Source organism: Dipteris shenzhenensis, chromosome 11, assembly GCF_047967505.1.
Source record: "Dipteris shenzhenensis isolate YYH24624 ecotype China chromosome 11, Dip_SZ_1.0, whole genome shotgun sequence".
In the NCBI taxonomy this organism is placed as follows: domain Eukaryota; kingdom Viridiplantae; phylum Streptophyta; class Polypodiopsida; order Gleicheniales; family Dipteridaceae; genus Dipteris; species Dipteris shenzhenensis.
Genome location: NC_141606.1, coordinates 49,974,613 through 50,000,310, shown reverse-complemented (window position 1 = coordinate 50,000,310; position 25,698 = coordinate 49,974,613). Strand labels below are relative to the sequence as shown.

Below are 25,698 nucleotides of genomic sequence, written 5' to 3'. Positions count from 1 at the left end.
TGAAGCTCTTTGCTCTTTGAAGATCTTTGCTCGTTGCCCAACTCCTGGAATATGGAAGCTCGCTGAAGCTCTTTGTTCATTGCCGTTTGGACCTTCTTCTACTTGCCTAGCTCTTGGATTATGGAAGCGAACAGAGGTAAAGGAACCTACATAATAAACTGTTAAACGTGGCTAAACTATTGAATAAACTGTTGAACGTGGCTAAACTATTGAACGTGTTGGTTGGGAGGAAGGGAGAGGAGGGATGGTTGAGGAAAAACGACCCTTCCACATTATTAGAGCCGCTTTAATTTTGCAGTAATGATACCATGGGAGATTTTGCAAGATACCATGGCGATTTTGCAGTAATGAGTTTGTAGACCTGGCCTTTATAGAAAAGATTCTCTAGTGCTTTTGCACGCTTGGCTGTCAGGAGAAGACATGGAGAATGCTAGAAACCGCCTAAACCCATTGTACTGACTCATGATATCAACCGCATAAACGGTAGGTGGGGGAATAGTATTATTGCTAGTTCATGCAAATGTGAAGTAAACTAACACATTTTAATAGTTTTAAATTTAAATATAGATTTGAGAATACACACATTTTGATAGTTTTCAATTTAGATATAGATTTGAAATACTACTTGTTCTGTTGTATTTTTTGTGTTCAACTATTGTTTTTAGAAAAAAATTGTCCATTAGTATTAGAAAAAGTGTTATATATTAATAGAAAAGTGTTATGTATTAGTTCTTGTCTTATAATATGTGTTTCTATTCCGCTCTAACTATTGCTAGTAAAATATAATAATTATTAATATTTGATTTTTCAATACCAATATATAAATTTGAAATTTACTTGTCTCTTTATTCATTTATATTAAATGTACACCCTTACTGAATGAAATGCATGGAGGCGTCATTCAAGTTACTATCTCCATGCTAGCATCTTGTTCAATGATTACCATTATTCTAAACAAATAAACACATATTGTTCAATATAGACTTACAGTTAAACGACCACCTTGGATGCTAATAGTGGCAGCTTTACCAACTTTTCAGTAGCAAGCCATTTGCAATTGACACTTAAAGAGACAAACTTGCTCCATCTCTTCTCTCCCATAATCCCTTTCATTGTCTCTCTCAACACTTCTCTCTGCTCCATTCTCTTCGGTTTGCAATCGTCTATGCCATTTCTTCTTTTGCCTCCCTGTCTCCAGAACTTGTGTAGCTAGATTTTCTCTTATTCTCTGGTTGGTGTCGCCTAGTGCTACATCTTGGCTCTAGCATTCGAATCATGCCATTTTCAGTTTTCATTCGCTTTGGAGAACATGAATCATTGACCATTCGTTATGACACTCCTTTCCTAGAGGTTTCATTGGTGGAACTTAAGGAACACATTCACATTGAGAATGAGGGCATTGAGCTGCATCAAGAAATCGGAATAGATGAGCTTGCCATTATGCTTCCAGTGGTGAACTTAAAGGATGGTCAGAAAGGGTTCAAGATTAGTGACAGCCAACAATCAACTTTAAGAGTTCATGTGCTTGATAAGAGAGGTACTTATGGTGACTTTATGAATCCTGAGGTGAATAGTGTGGTTTCACTTATAGAGAGGATGCCTTTGAATACTTCTCTTCATGTTGCACTCAAATCTGCAATTCAGGTGGAGAAGGTTATTGAGCTTCCTCTAACTTATGATGGATATATTGTCTTCGAACTTCCACCTATGCCTAAGGGTTCACCAATGTTTGGAATGGAACAGAATGCTGATGGCCATGTTTGGACAAAATATTCCACATGTTTGCAAGACTGCTTCGATGGTGTTGTGAGGATGAGTAGATGTTCAGGCTATTTGAGATGTTGTAATTTGGATTGTCCTTTCCTTGAACGAATGGAAGTTTTAAATGATACATAGTGGAAAGGAAAGCTAAGGAGGCCTTCTCTACCTGGTCCCATTGATCAAACTTTGGGGTCACTTGTGTGCAAGCATTGTGATGCAATACCAGAGTGTGTTTTACCTATGCAGTGCTATTATATATTATTGCTTTCCCCATGAACGAGTGAAGACGATGAGATGTGCAGTGCATGTGGGTTTCCATGACCATCCAATTAAAAAAGGTAGAAGTTGAGCAAAGGAAATGCAAGTAGAGGATCTCCTTTCAATGCATGCTAGGTTGAATAGAAATTCCTCTTGCAAAAATATCGAGGTGTCTGTGGCACAAGACTTTGTGATGGATATGATGCTAGCAAAGGATGGGGTTGTTGTGGAGCCGCTATATGATCAAATGTTCAAAGAAGTGCTTGAAACCATTACACCAATGACCTAGAGAAGGAGGCTTTATAGGGTGATGCAAAGAGCAAGAAGTGAGGCTAGAGGAGGGGATGGTGGAATGGATTCAATACTTGATTTAAAGAGGAGATGCAGATATCCATACCTACAAAGTATCCTTTTTCCTGAACAATTGCAAGATGAACAACAACCACATATCTTCAAAATGTCGACCATTGGTCCACGATCAGGAGTTGATCTAGTGAATTGCATGCGGCGTGGTGGAAGCTTGGGATCACAATGGGTTCATTTTGACCATGTGCATTGAGTGAGGGGATGGTCCACAATGGGTGCTCATGTGTATGACCCACTCATAAGGGAACTGTTAACTATAGCAATATGTGAATTCAAGGTGGAGGATAACCATGCTTATGTTCAATTCTGGGAGCTATTGAACAATACAATCGAGAAGAATGGTTTTGACAAACCTCAATTCCGTGAATTCATGGCAGATGGAGTAGGAGCAAATTGGCTGGCTGTCCGTACTATTTACAATGCATCTACCACACAACCAAAACAACTACGAGGCAATCACCAAAGCACTAGGGCGTGAAGGATGGATGGCCTTCACTGAAGAAGCTAAGGCAAAATGCCAAGATAGACCCACCTACAATTTGCCAATGCTTTGAGAATATCACTTAACTTGTTACACCTCATCATCCTTGATGGATTCATGAGCTACCCTGGAGAAAAAATTTTAATAAAATTCTACCATCAAGGCCATTGAGTCCCACAATAGCCAAACAAACATGTTCCATCCACAGAGGTGCATAGTGACCATTAGCAATAACAAAGTTTCAAGAGTCATCAACCTACCTAAGATCAATGATGGCACACTCGACTTGCATAAATTAATTATGATGCCCTATTCAATGAGCATGCATGGCTATAAGGGAAAGGCTCATAACTAGCAAGAACAAAGATGTGGATGTGAATACATTCTTTTGACTTTTTTTGGAACAATCAATTGAAGACGCTTAACACATGCATGTCGTAGATACAAGTTGAGAAATTCTTCAAAGCAATGGGAGGTGCACAACTGAATTAGGTAAAACTTGAAGATTTATGAATGAATGATGAGATTGCAAGGATCCAATAGGATGGTAAAAGGCAAGATGAGTTAGACCCCACCTCTATCTCCTACTCAAGAGCCAATTATCCACCCCACCCATGAATGTTTTGGATGACCTAGTTTGGCGATAACAAACAATGATCCCATTGGCCAAACTGATGCTAGAGCAACAATAACAGCAACAAGCACCACCAACACCTCCAGTCACACAACAACCCCTATACCAAACCACAAAGACAAAGGAAAAGAGCGAGCTAAACCTAAAATGGGTTGAGAAATTCAAGACACAAGAGACGCCCATTGAAGCTACATCTAGAGACCAAATATTGATAAACCACTTGTCAACCGACCAAGTGTGGTTTTTTGATGGCAGTGCAAGGTCATCATGCAAGTCTCCGATCCTCCTTATTTTTAATCATGTTTGACCTTTCCATTTTTAAAATCAAGCTTTCGTTATATTTTCTAAGTTGTTTCAAGCAACATTCTCCCAAGCAAGGACATAAACAAGGGCAAGGGAGGAGATGGAGACCAGAGGTGCAGGAGGTGAGACCAAAGATTGAGATGAGGAAGATAAGGAGGATGACTAGATTTAGCCACCTTTTGTCCATTTTGCCATTTTATAGCTCTCTTGGCATGCATTCATTTTTGTACTATTCTCTTTTGAAGGGGATTTTTTTAATACATAATGTGAAATTTTTGGCCATTGAAATATTGGTGACCCCTTTTCCGCAAACTGACATCAATAGGTGCAACCAAGTTAACATGACCTAGTACTACAACATGTATGCATTCACGGTTCAAAAATAATTAGCTTATGTGATATGTTATTGAGAAAGCTTATACCACATGTTGCAATAGTGTGGGAAAAGAAAAATAAAAAAGGAAAGAATAGTTAAGGAGTCAAGTTGAGGAAGAGATAGTGACGATGGATTTCGTGAAGGAAAAAGACATCAAATAGGACCATTACAAAGTAATGGCACCTACCTCCTCTTGCCAGGGAGGTGTAAATTGTTGTCAATGAGTATCCACCATGAAATGTGAGTAGGAAGGTTATGTATCTAAGATTCTATATTTCTAGGATTAGGGTCATTAATACTACCAAGACAACTTGTGTAGTGTGGCTATGACTTGCTCATATTCACTCGTATTTGACTACCATTTTGACCAAGTAATATAAGAGAAGCTTGACTCCAATCATTGCACATCTTCTCTCTCTCTCTCTTTGAGTTCACCAGTCCATTTGGATTGTGTTTCTTCCCCCTTGCCCCACGGTACTTTTTGCTTCACAATGATTTGGATTTATCAATGAGGAGGACATCTCGATGGTCATCAGGAAAGGGTGATTGCCCTACACACTAAGACAAATGAAGGGCTATGGGATGAATTGAGGAACCAACACCACACACCACTACCATTCGACATTAATATATGGTGATAATCAGTTAGCCTTAGTATTAGCCAAGAATTATGTCATTCTAGGAAAAAGTGCATTGATGTAAAAGAGCACTTAATTAGAGAAAGAGTAGTACTTGATGACAACGTTGTGATAGCAAAGAGAATGTTGTAGATAACCACTTAAAAAAGATTTTTTTGAGAAACAATAACAAGATCTTAGTTGACTAAGAGGAACAACAAAGGGGTGTGATGGAATGCAATGTTAAAGTTCTTATTCATTCCCCATAGTTAGCATCTTGAGGAAAGGTGTACTTCATCGTGTTGATTTTGTGGAAAAATGTTGAGGATTCATCCCAAAAGCATGCTCTTGTTGTGCATAATACTAACAAAAAAGAGTGTTATATAGGCACAAGGATTGAAATTCCTAACCCTAACCCTAATGGTGTATGTATACATTCATTCTTTTCAACTAATATAGTGTATAATTAGTTGTTTGTGGTGTTTGTCTATAGCTACACCCTCTATCTCATCTGTACTCTTTCCTTCTCCCTCTTCATATTTATTCATGTGTGACTAAAGGAGAACCAAGGACCCAAGGTGGTGTGACTACCAAAAACTACGCAAGCATGACTACAATTTCCATTGTATTAAATAGTTTCTCTTCAATCTAATCCACCCATATTGCCAAAAGAAAAAGTCCAAATTAGATCAAATAGTGTAAGAAATCAAAATGGAACCCAAATGAGACCCTTGTCTAGATGAATACCCCTAGTAAATAAATCATTATACATCTCTAAAGCCACAATTGAAACATGCCAATGTACATGATCCCCTTGAGTTCATTCCAATTTTCTCATGTAGGGATGATCCAAAACTTGTTCAAGCAAATATGGCTATAGGACATCAAAGCTAGAGGAAGATTATTTGAATATATTCCTATAAGGGAGCCACATACCTAGTACCTCAATAGACATAGAATTCATGGAACATTATCTCACCTGACTTTATACTATAATTTACATACATAATCCAATAGAATAATGTTAGATATCAACCAAAGTATGTCCTCCCAAAATCTCAAGAAATGATGATAGATCAGCCAAAGATATAGAGAAAGTAAGGTACGGAAGATAGCTTTTAAAAAGTAGGATACCTGATGACAAATTATTTCATAAATCTAGAAAACATTATCAAAATATTTGTCAAAGGATCAAATGAAGAAATTCAAAAGTAAAATGATCATTGAACTCATAAATAATCACAAAAATATGCAATTTTGCACTAATGATTGAAGAAGCAATTGAGAATGATTGGGCAATGATAATCGTAAAATCGAAAAGGCATCTTTCCAAAAACAATGTTGATTGAACTATATCTAAATCTGATCAACACCTATAGTGTTGCATGAAATAGTAAAGAGGATCATCTGTTCACATGTTCAAAAGGAAGCAAATATTAATAACATGTTCCCAATGGAAATTCAATAAGCAAGTAGAAAAAGATAAAAAAGAAAGAGGCTAAAAAGAAAAGAGTGAATGTATTGTCAATTGACAATATTGAGCCAAAAGAGAGTGTGGTAAAAATGAAAGTAGCTAAAGGTTCAACCACAAACATTTAGACACAAATCCCTCTAATATGGCAAATCTAGGTTAATCTCTACTAATTGAACTCTTTGAGTTCAATACACATACATGGTAGTTGTATAGATACAACATGTCTTGAACATGGATGAGCAATTAAATCCTTCCCTTGCACAAGAGGATTCCCCAAGCATAGATATGATGATAGAACGATCAACATCACTATCCTATATAAATTCTCAAAAGCCCAACTCCCAAACATTTAAGAGAGGAGAACAAATAAGAAAAGGGCCAATCCTATATCTGCAACAATGAAAGGGTATTTTTCAAGAGAATAATAATAATAATAATAAAGGATGCCAAGATTAGCTGGCCTAGCTCAAACAACAAATAGGAACTGAATTAAAAGCACAAAATTACTTCATGCACCTCATAAAATTACTCTCAAGAACATGACACTAAGATACAAGACTTGAGACAAAAGATCATCAAACTCAAACATATGCTAGAAAATGGATCCTATCAAAGACCTACACTATAAAAATGAAGAATCAACAACACCAACCTAACTACAAGACACTCAAGCAATGGACTTATCAACAATGATGGTCAATGAGGACACCAAATACAACCTTTGAATAAAATTGCAACCCAAAAATATTCCAACATGGTAAGAAAGAAAGGTTGCCTTACTTTCTACACTATGAAACAATGTGAAAAACCAGGGGAAAAATATATTTGGATACAAAGAAAAAATATGTACCACTTTGTACGCAACTAACATGAACACTTGGATAGAAGATCCCTCGAAATCTTGTCATCTACGTCTACTTGTTCCAGCATGGATATAAGATTAAAGATTCTTGCTTGCAAAGTTTGGTTTGTTATGAGATTCAAGATGTGGAGGTGAAAGGACTTCTAAGTGTTGAAGTTCTTGTTGGCAGTTGCTTCCATTATTTATATATGGATGTGGTTTTATTTTATTTCTTCTCACACATGTTCTAGACACCATGGAAGAGTCCACCAATCTACTTGTGTCTATTTCTATGGGACCTCTGATAGTCCATTTGGAGAAGTTTGTGAGTGATGGTTTGGTTATGGGTGTGGAGCCTTTGGCTGATGTCATGCATGAAAATGTTAAAGAGGATTTTCTAGATGATGTTGTGATTGGTTTGTCCTAGCTTCAAAATTCAAATTAGCGTCATGATGGCTTAGAGAGTGAAGTTGACGATATTCTATAGATTTTGAATAATATTTAGCAAACTATAGGTCTACAATTAGCAGTACCATAGTCATTAGTCTCGTTGCCTCACAGTTAGGTTGTGTTTCAATCACATTATCTGATGGGGAGGGCACTTTGGTGCCACCTTCAGTGTCACACATAGTCTCTATAGCCTTTTTAGGAGTTGGTGGATCTTGTGATTTAGCCGTTGTCCTAAAGGATTTGAAACCTCCCATTTTTAATGGAGAAAAAAGAGTGAAATAAAGATGTGATCACCACTTTGGAAGTGGATGGACTTGCATAGCTTATGTTAGACACACTAGGACACTTGTAGGCCCTACATGCCAATTTGTCTCTTGGAAACAAGGATTGCAAGTAGTGGCTCAGTCTGACTGAGAGTGACGTGATACCCACCTATTGGGTGCAATTAGAGGCACTCTTTCAAAAGGAATTCCTTCTAGAGAATGAAATGGAATGAAATTGGGATACATGGGATCACTGCAAAATGAATACTGACACTGACCCAATGCATCAATGACCGTTAGGAAGTCACTTTGAAGCTTATGGGCATCGATTTACTTCCAAAAACTACATGGATTTATGTGTGGTCTTGACCCTAATGATTAAAATCAGGTTAAGAAAAAAGAGCCTAAGTTGCTCAAGGAGGAAACTTAATTGCCCAAATCTTTGATGACACAGTTGACAAAGGAAAACATGCATTGAATGCATAGAAGTCACCTGGTGTGACTCTATCATTTTTTGTTTCAAGATGCTAGAAGCAAAAGGGACCTAATCAATAGGCTAAGCAAGTGAAAAAAGCTCGGGGATCTCTCTTCTCGTCCTCTTAGGAGTACAAGAAGGCTACCTGAAGGTTTATTGCCTTTGCATGGGTAGAAGGTTTTTGACCAGTCAGAATCCTTGGAGGTTGGCGTAATTCCTAAACTATTGTCAAGGTATTGTGATCCATTCAGAATACTTGAAGAAGTTATGGGTAATGATGATAAGATTGTTGACCTGTAATTATTAGTAGACAATATCAGGCTGAGGCAAGGCAGGCTTAACGAAGGTTTTACTTGGGAGAACTTTAATGCACTTCTGCAATGCTTTTTGAAATTCATTTTTGAGGGTGAGGACTCTCTTTAAGGGGGTTTAATGTTATGACAACAATAATTCGAGAATGCAGTGACAGCAAGGTCGATAATGGACATGGGGTCTGTGGATGTAGAGCCTTCCGTAGTGAAGGTGTGTCATTTATTTGGGGCTTTGTGGGAGTCACCATGCATGCTTTAGGTCGCATGGTACCACACATGCGGGGTTTACAAGGGGTTAGATATATATGGCTGGTTATAGCTATGCGTGGCTCTCAGTTCTCTTCTCTTGCCGATGTCCTTACAAACATGGCTCCACCATGGAGCCAATGAATAAAATTGGGATTAAGGTTCTTTCAAATCCTACAACTAAGTTAGTTTGCAAACCTATTAGGTGCACAAGCACACACAATGTTTCCACATATACACATAGCACAAGTAATACCCCATTGAGTATGGAAAAGAAAAGAAATTTAAGCACTCTATTCTAAAATCAAGACACGGTCCATAAATTAATAGTCCATGAGATAGAAATATCTACTTTAGGTAGCACAAGACACCAAACAAACTCAAAGAGTGCAATTAGACAATCCATAGGTGAAAACGGGAAGATGCTAACAACCTAATAGAAGCCATCAATACAAATTAGCGAGTGAAGCAAGTACGCCTAGTTGAAAGATATTGACAATGTCAGGAGCATTGTTGAACAAGAGAAAAAAAGAGAAAAAAGCTAAAATCCTACCCACAAATATCTACACGCTAGGAAGAAGTGACCATAATCAACAATTAGAATCTTGTATACTAAATACCTAAGGTCACATATACCACAGCGTGTAGAACAAATGCAAATACAAACTCATTTTATACAACCAACAAGATAGGAGGAACTATGGAAGCAATTGGAAAAAGAGAGACACCATAAAGAATTTTCCAAAAGTGAATTCAATATGACACTCGAATTCTTCAAGCTTCTAAAAAAAGGTAAGACCAATGCAACCAAAAAGTAAAGACTACTTTGACAACCACCGACCACATTCTAAGAAGATCAAGATCAATTGTGGAAGACCAAATTCTAAGAAAGTCATGATCTGACATGATTGGAGGTTCCAACAGCCAAAAAAACTCCATCGCAAGCACAAGCTACTAATACTTCCAAATCAAGTACCTATTGGCTGGGTAATCAAATTGATCCAAGGGAGCTATCAACAAACGTGTGTTGCCAACGGTCAAAAGGATAGTCACATGTAGTCCATGAGATCAATGTGTGTGAAGTGGCAACAAAGCTCTACTTATAATTGGTTGATGATCTTGAGATCATATTTGATAGATTGAATACGATAGGTATAGCCAAAACATGCTCTAGAAAGGATTTGTACATCCTTGAAAAATGGCCTAAAGAGAGGAAAACATTACCACACTCTTTGTCCACTCTTTGGGTAGCATGTTTACTCCAGTTTCATGTTCTTGCACCCTCTAACTCTTAGTGTCAATGCTCAATCTTCTTGGGCACTCCCTACAATTCCTACAATACCCCAACCCCCCCTTCTCTCCCTACCTCCAGCTTGCCACTTCTTAGTTCCATTCTCATCCTTATCTCCAAAACCCATTCTATTTTAATAATCGTTGTCTCCCACTCAAATCTACCCTTGCAATCCTAAAACTCCTAGATTATACTTCTCAATCCTTACCCTCATTGATCTAATATTTTAGAGTTTCTTTGAATTGCCAGCCTAGTTTTTCCATTTCTTAGTCCTATCCCATTTCTCAATCCTATCCTTTTGAGCCCTACAACCTATTCTTGAACCGTATGACTATTTCTTCCTTAAAACTCCCCACAATTGTGAAAACTTCCATGTTCCTCCATGAACACCAATTCCTATTCACCCAAGATATTGCGAGAGCTACTTTCCATGCTTGAGCCTATATCTCTAACTGGAATATGATCTACGGCCCTATGCTACAACTATGATCACTTTACTACAACAAACAACATAACACATTTGTAAGTGACCAAATACTTGAAACTTAGAAATGATATTAATGGCAACACCTTTTTGTGATTTCAAATGCTATCTTACATATTCCTGTAGTGTCATAGATACGCGCAGATGCTATGGGAAACAATGGACAAATGATATGCGGTAACATCCACGAGAACAGAATACAGATATGCAAGAGAATGATAGATGCTGAAGAACACTATATACCAGAGCAATAGCTCGCACAACATCTGTGTACACAATGATCTCAGAATGCTAGTAATAACATGCGTACAGAACCGTGTGACGATTAGAGAAGCAGTCGTTGAAAACTACAACCGCTTGGAGATATGAACCGTCAACCCTTGCGGGCGGCTAACCTACCCTCATGTCGGTCAAAGGGATTGCCGGGACTGGGCACGACCGAATCAGCTTGACATAGCTCCACCTCTTCTGGTTCAGACTCCGTGTGCAGGGAATGCAATAATTGCCAATAGAATCCCGAAACCAGATTAACCAATCGGCCCAAAGAAATTTGGATAGGAGCCTCCACAATGCACTCCAACCCCAGCTCCCTTTGCAGAGAATTCGCCTGCCTCTTGGCTTGGTTAGTGACCAACAACAGAGTTGCTTCGACTACCGTCGGACCATTTCCTGGTAAGTGTAATTTGAACTTGGCTTGAGTCTCTGCCTTTGATTGAACAACTGGTTCCATAAACTGCACCTTTCGTACCTCACTGGGCGGCATTGTGGACTCTAGCAGAGACATCAATGGTGGCTCCTTCATCACCAACTTGTAGACTTGGCGTCGCACATGTTCTTGAGCTCTGACCAATCCAGCATCTTGCCACCATTCTTGGGAGTCTTGATCCTCGTAGCTTGGTACCAATACAGGTGATTATGCTAATCTCTGGGCACACTAACAGATCATCATCAACAATGTGTAACATTGAAGTGTTGGGCATTTTCTCAGGCATCTTTTGCTGCTCCGTGCATTGCCGATCCCATTCCTGAGCCTCCAAGCATTCATTCCGCCAATGGCCTTCACCCAAACAAAACAGATAGGTTTTTGAGCGATTCTGACCATGACCCCCGCCTCCACGTCTGCGTCCGCAGCCACCGCCACCTCTGCCTAGTTGGAACGTCTATTGCTATGGTTGGAATGCTTATTGTTGCAGCTCTTCTTGCACAAAAGACGCAGCCGCATCTTGTTGCTAACCAACCACTCTTTGGCCACGCCCATTGTAACGGCATGCCACCGTCTTATGTGTATTAGTCAAGCAAATCGTGCACCAATTTGCGTTAAGAGCACACTCGATTGCAGAGTGACCAGGATTGCGACTGTGAGTACACCATTTAGCCTTCAAGCCCTTAGGTATGGATCCTTCTCTGAAGGCCACTGGCATGCCCTTACCTCCTTTAAAGACTCTCCGGGTCTTCATCTCTACTTTCGAGTCAGAATCCTCTGAACTGGTCGCATTCAAATCTTCCTCACTGTCATCCGACTTCTTGGATTTGGACATTTTCTTCTTGGATTTGCTCTTCCTGGATTTACAATTTCTAGATGTCCTCCCATGCAGCGATTTCCCCACTCGCATTGCTTGCATCATGACCACCACGAGCGTTGTCTGTGTCCAATCCACTGTGGCCAACACCGTCCATAGATCCCGTGATAGACCCGAAATGAAGTAGTCACATTGAGTATCTATTGAGCAAGGCTTTGAGCTGTAGGCACATGTTACAAGAGTAGATTGAATTTGGATGCATAACCTTTCACATCCTGATCGCCTTGCTCCAAGCTACGCAATCTATCCAGAGTTTGTGGAATCATTTTTTCTTGATGAAACCGCCTCAAGAATGTGTCACAGGCCGCATCATATGTGGTGAAATGGTTCACTGCATACTCTGCCAACCAGCGTGCTACCTTACCCGCTGATAAGGTTGACTCAAAAACCGCCTCTTGTTATAGCGCCGCCAACGTTTGGTGCTCCTCCAGACGGCCTTCCTTGACCGAAGAGATTGCGAGAAGCTGCCAAAACCGTAGTTGGAGATGAAGATGCACTCAGCACTAGGCGTGCATCAATCGAGACCCATACTCGTAGTTTTGGCGATGAAACTGACTGCGCAGGTGGACTCTAACACAGATTGACCTCTCCCAGAGCTTCTTGAAGAGTGTCATCTCCATGCTTAGGATCACTATTGTGCCGCCGTAGCCACGTTGTCGGTCTTAAGGGATCAAGAGGTCCTTTCGAGCGTGTGCGCATGCATGCCTACTAGGAAGCCAACAACCGCAAAATGCGCTGCCACGACTACCGGATGAGGTTCTTCACTGGAATTTCCAAACTCGCTCGACTGTAAGCAGGATGTTGGGGGTCAAATTGCATCTGATGGAGTTCATCTTGAGATCCACGTATGTGGCTCCTCACTGCAGCAATCTCCTCCAGAGTGAGTGCGATTGTGTGCAAACCTCCATGTGAAGTGCCTCCGCAAAGACGATAAGGAGAGGATGACAAGAGCGCTCAATTGCCCAATCGCGAATTCCTTGCATGATGGTAAGAATGCGCATCGTGATTGCCAATGTGTAGCATCATAAATATGCGCACACGCTATGAGAAATAATAGACAAATAATATGTGTTACATCCATGAGAATGGATTATAGATATGCAAGAGAATGATAGACGCTGAAGAACATTGTATTCCGGAGCAATAGCTCGCACAACATCTGTGTACACAATGATCTCGGAATGCTAGTAATAAGAACCGTTTGACGATTAGAGAAGCAGCTTTTGAAAACTACAACCGCTTGGAGATCTGAACCGTCAACCCTTGTGGCTAACCTACCCTCGCACACCCCTCTACGCCACTACTGCTAACCTGCATGGTTATGCAACAACAATTCCATAGTGGGCCTCCAAGGCTTCCACGGTATGTGTTGCCATAGTTATAGAAAAATGACAATGTGTTAGCAAAGTGTGATTCAACATAGACAATAACCTTGAGGTTGGATGTGCCATGCTAGTAAGTGAAATGGATATTGCAAATAAGCATACATGGTTAGATTGTTAATGTACAATCATAGGCAATAGAAAGATGGAAAGTGGAATTTGAAGAGAATGTAAGGAGAGATTAGAGGTGTTGTCATATGACTCTTTCCAAATTGGATTGTCACATATAATAGAAGGATAAAGGTGAAGAGAGTCCGAATTTCATGCAATCTATGACCTAGAGCTATGAACTATTGATCTAGTTTTGTTTGTATAGCAGGAGAAAACATGAAAGGTAAGTTTGTATTGAATTATATTGTTTGCCTTGCTTAATATAATCATTGTGTAAGATTTCAAAAACAATTTGCTTTAATTTATTAATGATGTCTTCTTGTATATCTTGATCTTATGTGTAGGTTTTTTTCATAGGCAAAGATATGGATGGTTTGAATACTATTGACATTTAAACACTTTTTGACATAATGCTGAAGCCAAAATGAAATGAAACCCTTGTTTCAACATTATTTGGCAAACTTCAAAATAATATTCAATTTGTGAAGGTTGACCTTGACAAGTGGTTGAGGGTGTTGCCATTCTAGTTAAATACAAAGCTTGACCATGATTATCCATAACTATTACCACAACTATGGTAGAGACTCCAATGTTTATGATCAAATTTTTGAAGTACCAAAAAAGACAGAGTGAGATCCTCATAAGCTCTATGGTAAAGCTCCATTGGGGAAAATATGCCATCCTAATAATTATAAATTATCTTCATGTTAGCATTGTGTGAGGTGAGAGAGGGAGAATGAGTTCCAACATTCAAATTATCAATCATATATGAAGTTTTCTAAAAATAGCTCAATGGACAACTCTAGTCTTAAGTGCAAGAGGTCCATGCGGCTTCTTGATAGATTAGAAAAGAGAAACCTCTTGCTAGGTTGCACAAGCCTATCATTAAAAAGAAGAAGGCTCCCACAAGTTTGCCTTGATCATCAAAGGTACAATCACTACAATATTGATGAGACTCGTGAGACGTTGCCATCCCCTCTACTTGATGGCATTGGCATTGACAACTATGGTTGTGGGAATCTTAATCCTCACAAACTTTTTCCTTATGGTAAAATCAGTAGCCGACCACTTTACGAAAAACTATAGACTCACCAACATGTGTCCCACTTGCACAATGGAACTCTCGCCCACGTGGCATGTGTGCTCATCGTACGTCGAATCTCCACGACTCTCTGACATCACCACATGTCACACGCCAGCTCCGCACACAAAACCCACCGACGAGTGCCTAGCATGTGTCCGTCTTGCTGCCATAGCCATCGTGATGGTCCAAAATCAACGGTAAGAGGAAAACCGATGAAATTGGCATGGGTTTCACTAGTTTCCCCGCTAGATAGCCTGTTTCTAGGGGTCTGTGCACATGTAGATAGTAGTGCGTAGCCATAAAAATTGGCTTTCTATTCACGTGATTTATTTCCAAAGAGCTTGAGAAGCTCATTAAATGCAGACTGCAAATAGGTGAAGATGTAAAGAGCCTCTAACTTGGCATTGATAGATGTGGAGGGTTGTAAATTAGTGTGTAGTGGGAGCTGCAAAGTGCTGAACCATTCTGCAGGGGCACCTGATTGGTTGAAAAAAAAATTGCGCACTGGTGCTCGTTTTGGCACCTTCAAAATTCAATCGCTCCCTTTGCGCACAAACACGCTATCATTTTTTTCTTGAAATTCGCGTGAGCCATCACTGGCTGCACATAGCCTAAACAACATCTCCGATCCGGTGGCCATCTCACGCCGCCGGTCATGCGCAGCCTAAACGCACTCTCTGATCCGGTCGTGTTTCCTAAACACTTTCGTCTATGTAAACTGGAACTCTAGTTTGTAGTTTGGGTTCCAAGATTCAACTCCTGAAATGGGTGACCAGATTGGCGGTGAGAACGAGGCATCTCCTGGAATTCCTCGGAGAATCTATAAACGGAACTTTTCTTGAGCAAAATTTATGCTTTTGTTGATCGACAGATTTCTACTCTACCATGGCTTTTCCTTGTCGATTGAAAGGGAAGGTGGCTCTCATCACTGCATCCACTCAGGGTATTGGTTATGGTATAGCTCTACGCCTCGGCCTTGAGGGTGCCTCCGTCGTCATCTCTTCTCGAAAGCAGGTTCGCTTTCCATTTTTTCCTAGTTCAAATTTTGGGCACAAATTCTACTTCGTTCTCTCCATTTTACCTTCCCTTTTCGTGCGCAGAACAATGTCGACCAGGCGGTGGAGCTGTTGAAAGCCTCCGGCATCGATGTCTTGGGCGTGGCCTGTCATGTCGCCCACGCCGAACAACGGAAGAACTTCATTAAAACCGCCGTCGATGTACGACCGCCTGCCTTTTGTGCTACAGGATTTTGTATCGCATTAACATGTTTTCCCACTCCCCTGTAAGCGCACCATTCCCTGTTTTTCGTTCTCATTCACCACTTTTCCTATGGCTGATCAAAGCCTGCCTGCCTTTGTCGTGTAATTGATTGGTTATTGCCATGCGTTATGACCTCATCAGATGCCGCCCTCAAATACATGACTGATGAGATTTGTCAGAAGAGAGATTTTGTTACATTACTTTTGCCAATAACGTTTGGCTTCAGAGCTTGAAATCCAAATCTGATCTGTAACTCTTTATGTGCTGTTTTCTTCCCCATCCTTGTATGTGCCTAAAAAGACCCCGCTACATTGAATGCCTTACTATGGAAAAGAAAATGAAAAATATAGAATGAAGACGGCAGAGCTGCAGAGAATTGAGGAATGTCCTTGGAGCCGTAACGCAACAGGGATTCGGACGAGACTAAAACTAAGCACTCATGTTTTCAGAGGCACTGATAATTAAATTGTGGACTAATCTTCTCCTTTATTGTGGACTAAGAACTTTTGTTTTCAGAGGCACTGATAATTAATTTTTGGACTAATCTTTTATTAGCCTTCCCCTTTAGTGCTAGTCTTCATCCTGGTTGGGCCTGCCCTTTACCCCTGGAGTTCTGATAAAAACCAGTACACATGTACAATGGATGCTGGTGTGTGTCTAAAATAGACAACTATCCAATTGATTACTAGTTGTCTCTTGACAAGTTCGAGTGATTCCTGTGTTATGAGGTTCAAGCCTCACATTTACATAACATAGGAATCATAGCATTACGGTCAAAGAGACCTTGCTTCACGTGAATATTGTGGATGTACAGCGCATATAATGGCCACTTAATGAATTTCTGTTAGAAAACAGAAGGAAAGAATCACTCTAACCTCCAGCCAAGACCTCTCCCGCTCTAGCAACACTCAACTCAGATAACTGATCACAGATACAATACTCACTCAGAGAAAACTTAGACAGAGAGAGAATATATTCATCCACCGGATGGTGGGCAGAAAACTGGCTCCAGGGGAGCAATACAAAACTCAGCCAAGTGCTGAGACAAACTGAAGGAATTCTCTCTGTTAGAGGATGCCAAATCTGAGTGCACAGCACAGCCTAAAACAGAGGCTTTCTGTCCTGCACTGGATGCCAGAATGAAGGGAAGTGTGGGCCTTTTATAGGCACTGCCCAGGCCTGTTGGTATGGCCGACCAGCAGGGTCGGTTCCCTGACTGGGGACCGACCAGATCAGTCTGGAAAACCGACCAGGGTCGGCCCTGGTTGGGCCGACTGGCCCTGCCACAGGCCCCTATAAAAGGGTGCCCTGTGCAGCGAGTCCTTTGCATCTAGGAAGGCATGGAGCCCCCCCAAATCTCTGCTGTTTGCTGAGTCTCTCTTTCCCATCCCACCTTACCCTCACTGCCCCTTGTCCCCACAAAACGGGGGCTCACAGGTGGGAACAGTGAGTCCCTAACACCCCCCCTCAATGTCACAACTGTGGGCCAATCCCCATGCGTTTGATGAGGTGCTCCATCTGTTCTCGAGGGAGTGCCTTCGTGAAAAGGTCGGACAAATTGTCGGCGGTCGGGCAGTAGATAAGCTCGATCACGTCGTCGATGATGAGCTCTCGAACAAAATGATAATGTACTTCGATGTGTTTGGTCCGCGCATGGTACACTGGATTCTTGGCAATAGCTATGCAACTCTGATTGTCACACATCAGCACTGTCGCATTCTCCTGACACACATCCATGTCCTCCAGAATCCACTGCAACCACAATGTCTCACAAGCGGCTGTACACGCGGCTGTGTACTCTGCCTCTGTAGATGAAAGGGACACTGTGGGTTGCTTCTTACTTAGCCAAGAGATGGCTCCAGATGCAAGTAAGAAACAATATCCTGTCGTCGACCTTCTGGTGTCCACATCACCTGCCCAATCACTGTCACAGAACCCGCCTAGTTCAATGCCTTTGGTGTAGCTGATCCCAAAGGTGCAAGTACCCTTCAGATACCTCAGCACTCGTAAACCTGCATTCCAATGATTTTTCCTGGGAGAAGCAGAGAACTGACATAATAGCCCAACGGCATAACAAATATCAGGGTGCATATTGGTAAGGTAAAGCAAACTTCCTACCAATCGTCGATACAAAAGAGTATCAACCAGCTGAGATGTGTCATGAACTTTTAGCTTCAACCCGACCTCCATGGGAGTTAATGCTGTTCTGCAATCCTCCATCTGAAATCTCTTCATAATTTCTCTGCAATATTTCTCCTGTGAAATGAAGATCCTGTCTTTAACCTGTATGACTTCAATCCCAAGGAAGTAATGTAATAACCCAAGGTCAGTCATCTCAAACTCAGACATGAGTAGCTCCTTGACCTGTGAAATCTTCTTGACATGATCACCTGTCAAGATAAGATCATCAACATAGAGGATGAGTACCAATCGCAATCCCTTCTCAATGAACAAGTAAAGGTTCGCCTCAGAAGGACTCCGACTGAGCCCAATCTTCTGAAAGAATATATCAATCCTTTGGTACCAAGCTCTGGGGGCCTGTTTCAGCCCGTATAACGCCTTCTTCAACCTGCAGACCTTTAATGGGGACACTGGATCCTGAAAGCCCGGTGGCTGCTCCACATATACCTCCTCCTCCAGGGTTCCATTAAGGAATGCGGACTTCACATCCATTTGAAAAATAGGCCACTGGAATTGGGCAGCAAGGGCAATCAGTGTCCGAATAGTAACCATGCGTGCTGTGGGAGCAAAAGTTTCATCAAAATCCATGCCTTCAGTTTGAGCAAAACCTTTCACAACCAACCTCGCTTTATACTTATCCAAGCTGCCGTCAGATTTGTATTTGAGTTTGTATACCCACTTAGTGCCGATGACTTTCCGTCGAAGGGGCCTGGCCACTAAGTCCCATGTATGGTTCTTCAGAATAGCATCCATCTCTGCCTGCATGGCAGCCTGCCATTCGGGATTGTCTTTCGCCTCCGCGAAGGTTCTTGGCTCAACAATCTGAGCCACCAAAGCAACATTCACGGATGGGGTCTTTTGAAGACGTTGAGACCGACGCAATCCGGAACTGCTACTCTCAGGTAATGAGGTGACACGAGACTCTTCCAATGTCCGGAGGTACCATTGGGGCAACTTTTTCTGCTTCTCTGTGGGAGGAGGAACGGGAACTTCTGCTGGAACATCCTGCTCTTCCTGAGTATCGGGTGGAATATCAGCTTTTGATTGGGTGACCTCTTGAATGGTCAATCTGGGACGGGGTGGGATCGGGGGTTGAACAATCTCCTCCTCCTCAATCTGAGGCTCCTCCTGGGGTTCAGGTTCTTTTTCCGCGAAGACAACATCACGACTGATGAGTATTTGCTTGGATCGAAGAGGCGGTAGGCCTTGGATTCTTCACTATACCCAACAAAGATACATGGTCTGCTTCAGGAATCAAGCTTGGTCCTATCTTCCTTGGGCACATGCACCCACGCGTTAGAACCAAAAATGCGGAGATGAGAAATAGAGGGCTTCTTACCATAAAATGCCTCATATGGAGTCTTGTCCTTGACGGCCTTCGTCTTGGTCCGGTTGAGAATGTGTACCGCTGTATTGATAGCTTCACTCCAATGGGCTTTAGAAAGATTTCTCCCTCGGAGCATAGCAAGCCTTGTCTCAGTGGTGGTTCTATGCTTTCTCTCGGCTACCCGATTTTGCTGAGAAGTATGTGCCGTGGTGAGTTGTCGCTTGATCCCATGCTTGCGACAAAATGTATTAAACTCACTTGAGGTGAATTCTCCCCCCCTGTCTGTGCAAAATGTTTTGACATCTTCCCCTGTCTCCTTTTCAACTCTAGCCTTCCAGTCTTTGAATTTCTCAAAAGCCTGAGACTTTTTAGCCAAACAATATACCCAAGTCATTCTACTGAAATCATCCACAAAGAGAAGTGAATACCTGGATCCTGCCCATGATGCAGTAGACATTGGACCACAAATGTCGGCGTGAACCAACTCAAGTGGTTTGTTGGCCCGAAACGAAGCTTCTTGTGGGAACTTATCCCTGTGCTGCTTGCCTTCAAGACAAGCCCTACAGACATCATCCTTGCCTGTAATTGGTGGAAGTCCATCCACCATCTTTGACTTTGACATTTCAGCCAAGATTCCATAGCTGACGTGACCGAAGCGCTCATGCCAAAGTTTGGACTTTCCGTGATCAGCATGAACCAACATTGCACTGAGACGGTACAGTCCATTCTCTTCAACACCCTGTGCCACCACTTGCCCACTCCCTTTGGATGTCACGGTGACCTTGCCATCTTGAAAAAGAACTGCCATGTTGTTTTTGTCCATCTGACTTACAGATAGTAAATTCTTGCAAAGGTCGGGTACATAAAGTACTCCAGAGATATCCTTCTCCTCACCCGTTGTGGTAATGAAAGGAATGCTACCTATGCCCTTCACAGGACATGTCCGGCTATCCCCAACAGAAACTTTGGAATCCGGGTGTGTACTAACCATGGTTTTGAACCACGTCCTTCTGTTGGACATGTGCTTAGAAGCACCACTGTCAACATACCAACCTTCTTTACCTTCACTAACTGCATAAGCTGAACAATGTTCACTGAGTAAGAATAACTGTCCAGTTGTCACATTGGCAGAATCACTCTTAGGCTCTTCTTTGTTTTTGGCTTTTCTTTTCCGCTTTTGATCCGCCTTCTTCTTCCGGCATTCTTTGGCGGAGTGGCCAAGCTTTTCACAGTAAAAGCGCTTCATTTTCTTCTTACGTTCAGCGTCCTCTGATTTCTTGGAATCCTTTGACTTGCCTTTGCCAGGCTTGTCTTTGGCAACCAATGCCTTTTCGTCGGTTTGCGTAAAGAGTTTCTCTCGGGCCTCCTCCTGAAGTAGGAGTGGACAAAGCTCCTCAAAGTTGATTGGCTTTGTCCGTTGACCCGCAGTGACCGTAGTCACAAAACTTTTGAAACTCCGTGGCAACTTGTGGAGTGTGAGTAATGCTAATTGACTCGAGTCCACCTTCTGACCAACCGCTGCGAGCTGGTCCCGCACAACTTTCACCTTCGTCAGATGATCATGAACACTATCACCCTCATTCATATCAAGGTTATAAAGCTGATGCTGCAATGTGATGATACGAGCTGTATTATCGGTTTCATACAGCTCCTTCAGTATGGTCCACGCCTCTGAAGACGTTTCTGCCAACTGGATATGAGGAATAACAGAATCTGCTGTCGTGCCTATAAGCATTGCTAAGGCCTGAGCATCCCTCTCCTCCCATGCACAGAGTTCATCTGCATCTGCTTCAGCTAGAACTTCACCTCTCTTGTCCACAATATCCTCCGGCTTTTCTTCAGTCCCAATGACAATCTTCCACAACCTCCGTGCCAACAGATGGCTTCGGATCTTGACTTTCCAGATTGGAAAGTTTGTACCATCAAGCTTTCCAGCTTCACCGAAATTAGGGATAAATGAAGAAGGAAGATGACTGGAGGAGGAAGGACGAGCAATGGATGTAGAGGCTTCTGATCGCTGATCCATCTCGGTGAATAGCTACAGAACTTGAAAAACTGAAACAGAAATAAATGAACTGACCTTCTGTACTGAACTGAGCTGAAAACAGAGTTGCCTTACAGCCAAGGAACTCCTTCCTTCAGAGAGTGTTATTGATGAGGAAGAGTCGAGAGCCTATGGCTCTGATACCATGTTAGAAAACAGAAGGAAAGAATCACTCTAACCTCCAGCCAAGACCTCTCCCGCTCTAGCAACACTCAACTCAGATAACTGATCACAGATACAATACTCACTCAGAGAAAACTTAGACGGAGAGAGAATATATTCATCCACCGGATGGTGGGCAGAAAACTGGCTCCAGGGGAGCAATACAAAACTCAGCCAAGTGCTGAGACAAACTGAAGGAATTCTCTCTGTCAGAGGATGCCAAATCTGAGTGCACAGCACAGCCTAAAACAGAGGCTTTCTGTCCTGCACTGGATGCCAGAATGAAGGGAAGTGTGGGCCTTTTATAGGCACTGCCCAGGCCTGTTGGTATGGCCGACCAGCAGGGTCGGTTCCCTGACTGGGGACCGACCAGATCAGTCTGGAAAACCGACCAGGGTCGGCCCTGGTTGGGTCGACTGGCCCTGCCACAGGCCCCTATAAAAGGGTGCCCTGTGCAGCGAGTCCTTTGCATCTAGGAAGGCATGGAGCCCCCCCAAATCTCTGCTGTTTGCTGAGTCTCTCTTTCCCATCCCACCTTACCCTCACTGCCCCTTGTCCCCACAAAACGGGGGCTCACTGGTGGGAACAGTGAGTCTCTAACAATTTCAAGGTGTACACAACGCATTTACTCAATCTTCTCAATTGTGTCAGACCACCGATCTAAGAGGTCAAGGCATCAGGCAGGGAGTGGGCAGGCTTATGACTCGTTTGCTGGTGGTCTTTGGTTGTAGCATCTAGGAGTGTCCTGTGCTGAGGCCCCACGAAGTTGGATGAGGGCTTTCTTGTCTGGGTCTGGACCAGGTTCTGCATGGCTTCAGTTATTATCATTGTTTTGTTGATGTATTGGTTGAAGCATTTGATAGTGGAATGGGAATCCTGTAATGAGATGCCTCATTGCACAGTTAGTATCAGTGTTGTCGACTCCATATCGTATGGATATAGCTTCATTATTTTTTCTGTATGCCCTTGGTTTGACTGTGTTTTTATAGTTTTTTTTTGGAAAAGCCTTCCTTTGCGGTTATTGTTAGTACTTTGCATAGAACTCTATGAGATAGGTTGAAATTAATACTTTGTCAGATACAAAAATAGCTTTTGAACTGTTGGCTATCCTAGGATAAGAATTGTAACTGGTTGTTCTTTAATATTGCAGAGGTTTGGGCATATAGACATTGTTGTCTCAAATGCAGCTGTGAGTCCCTCTGTGGATCCCATTGTCGAAATGTCTGAAGCAGCAATAGATAAGTTGTGGGAGGTCAATGTAAAGGCGGGAATTCTTCTTGTTCAGGCATGAAATTCTCAAACTTCCTTTCTTCACGTGGAAGATGAGAACTTATCTTTGATGTGTCAAAGTTCCGCTTGTTAAAGTGTAATGAAATCAGAAGCAATGTTGAGTCTATAACAGATGTGTTTCTCTGTGTGTGCAGGAGGCTGCACCTCATCTAGCAACAGGAGCCTCAATTATATTTATCTCTTCAATAGCTGCATATAATCCACAAAAGAGTCTTGCTATGTATGGAGTTACAAAGACAGCTCTTTTGGGGTTAACCAAGGTAGGCTTCTAACAACTAACTATATACGTACGTACATACATGTATGTGTGTACAACTGTACATGTGTACACATGTGTGTGCATACAAGTATATTTATATGTACGTATGTATAAATGTTTTGTACATCTGTACAAAACATACATGTATGACATATGTGTGTACATGTGTACACGTGTGTGTGTGTGCGTACAAGTATATGTATATGTATATGTATGTATAAATTTTTTGTCAACACACTGATTTGCACTTCAACTTGCAAAAAAAGGTATTATATCCAAATCCTTTACTGCATCATCTGCCTGATTTCTTATGAGTGGAATTCGTTATGAATTTGAAAGTTTATGTTAAAAGTTTCACGCTGTATGTAGGCCCTTGCTGCAGAATTTGCACCTAATGTGCGGGTCAATTGTGTGGCCCCTGGCTTTGTGCATACACATTTATCAGAAGCCATCTTTCAGGATGAGGAAATGGTAAGCACTTAGCATTCCTATATTTCATATGTACGCTTGATGGCTGCAGTGTTGTCTGGTACCTAATCCCAATTATTTTTTACTGCAGAAGGAGGAACTCAAATCCCATATTTTGATGAACAGATTTGGGTCTGCTAGTGATATGGGAGCAGCTGTGGCATTTCTGGTTTCAGATGATGCTGCATACATCACAGGGGAGGTTCTTCCTGTGACGGGTGGAATGCCTTCTAGACTTTAAACATCTTTTAAGCAGTCTGCTAGTGATATGGGAGCAACTGTTTCCTTTCTTATTTCAGATGATGCTGCATACATCACGAGGGGGTTCTTCCCATGACTGGTGGAATGCCTTCTAGACTTACATAAGAGAAATGGCTTCTGTACATTTTCAGGCCATAGTGCCAGGTTTTGAACGAACTTATAGCCTGCGGAATGAATTGTTGAGACGTTGAACAATGTCTTGAGCTCTCCAAATCACAATGCATCTTACTTCGCTATTTTAATTGTTTACTCTTTGTAAGTTTGTTCTCATGCTATAGGTGTGAGGTTTTGAGTTCTGTACATAAACTTCATTGTTTGAAGTTGTTAACTCTAGCTCATGAATCTGTTCTTGTGCTATAGGGGTGACGATTTGACCTTTGTTTAAACAACCCGTCCTCTGTGTGTGTGTGTGTGTGTCTAAGAGACCATCACTCACAGAAAATGAGGTTGCCTTGCAAGGCCTTGCAAGTGGGTGTACCCTTAACTCCAGCCATGGATCTTTTTCTTTGATAGAAAAACCAAAGTGCTCCCATAGTCCCCTCTCCAAGGGAGGGGCATCTTTCTACAAAGGGAGGATCCTCTAAGAATCACACACCCCATATCTGGTCTTCTATAAACCCTAGTTTGTTGCAGTGTCCTCTCACACAATCTAGGGGTCCACACATGATAGGCAACATGTGGGTCGATGCCAAAAAGGTTCTCTACAGGTAAGAGTGCCTAGAGATGGGATCCCAGAGTGGGCTTTGGGACACTTGATGATAGCTTGAGTCACAGTGGATCTCATGTTGCTTGACACGTCGTAAGAGGTGCATAGGATGGATGAGGTGATCTGATCCTTTCGAGGACGGGACTCCACCATTGCATAGGGGATCCTCTCTAAGGGAAAGCCACCTATTTCCATCGCAAATCCAGGCGTCTAGCATATGTACACGATATCGCTCTATGCCATTTTGATCCATCCAGAACTTGACTTGTGGCCTCTATTATATGTGGTGGTACACAATGCCGAAGAACTATATCTATGTTGCTGTGGTAGAGCTATCCTTCGATGATGCAAAAATCTACAACTTTGTAGGGCGAGCTTCTTGTATCGATCGTGAGATAAATGAACGCTCGAGATTTCGATATTCACAAACTGGACATGTCGTCGTACCATGTTGGGCCAAAATCCGTAGTCTTAGCATAGGTCCGCATCTGGGAAATCGTTGGTAAATAAGTTCGGCCTTTCTCTGCTCTCAAGTCGGGAGAGAGTCTTTGATTTCATGTGTCACCCTTGGAGTATGCACAACTGTAAAATCAAATTCTTGTAGGAGTAGCATCCAATGGGCTAGCTTACCAGTAAGATTTGCCTTGTTGACGAGATATAGCCAGGTCGGATGGTTGACATGGAACACAAAATTGTTCCCAAGGAGGTAGTGTTAGAATTTGTCGACAGAATAAATCATTATGAGAGCTTTTCTTTCCATGGTATAATAGTTATATTTAGGCTTTGATAGTGTGTGATTGTCACAGTTGCCTGGTTCGTATCATTTTAGCGCCTATTGTTGCAAGGCCAGATGGAACGTTTTGGTCCAATCTCATAGTTGGACAATAGGGACACTCAACCTTAACTTGAGGTATCAAAAGGCCAAGTCACATGCGTTCAACTAGACAAGAGG

The 25,698-nt window shown here is 41.9% G+C and overlaps 1 protein-coding gene across 1 annotated transcript; it reads left to right on the top strand.

Annotated features, from left to right (window-relative positions):
* The first annotated feature begins 15,520 nt into the window (after positions 1 to 15,520).
* Positions 15,521 to 24,269, top strand: LOC147897127 (tropinone reductase-like 3). Its single transcript, XM_087381542.1, has 6 exons — positions 15,521 to 15,802; positions 15,889 to 16,005; positions 22,913 to 23,047; positions 23,187 to 23,312; positions 23,681 to 23,782; positions 23,871 to 24,269. Exons 1-6 carry the CDS (start codon positions 15,674 to 15,676, stop codon positions 24,018 to 24,020), a joined length of 759 nt encoding a protein of 252 aa, XP_087237668.1. The 5' UTR covers positions 15,521 to 15,673; the 3' UTR covers positions 24,021 to 24,269.
* Positions 24,270 to 25,698: the final 1,429 nt, after the last annotated feature.

Excerpts from the sequence above, each read along its gene's own strand:
- LOC147897127 (XM_087381542.1), top strand. The coding sequence starts at position 15,674 with ATGGCTTTTCCTTGTCGATTGAAAGGGAAGGTGGCTCTCATCACTGCA. Across the intron at positions 23,048-23,186 it reads CGGGAATTCTTCTTGTTCAG|GAGGCTGCACCTCATCTAGC; the intron begins GCATGAAATTCT and ends CTGTGTGTGCAG. Across the intron at positions 23,313-23,680 it reads CTCTTTTGGGGTTAACCAAG|GCCCTTGCTGCAGAATTTGC; the intron begins GTAGGCTTCTAA and ends CGCTGTATGTAG.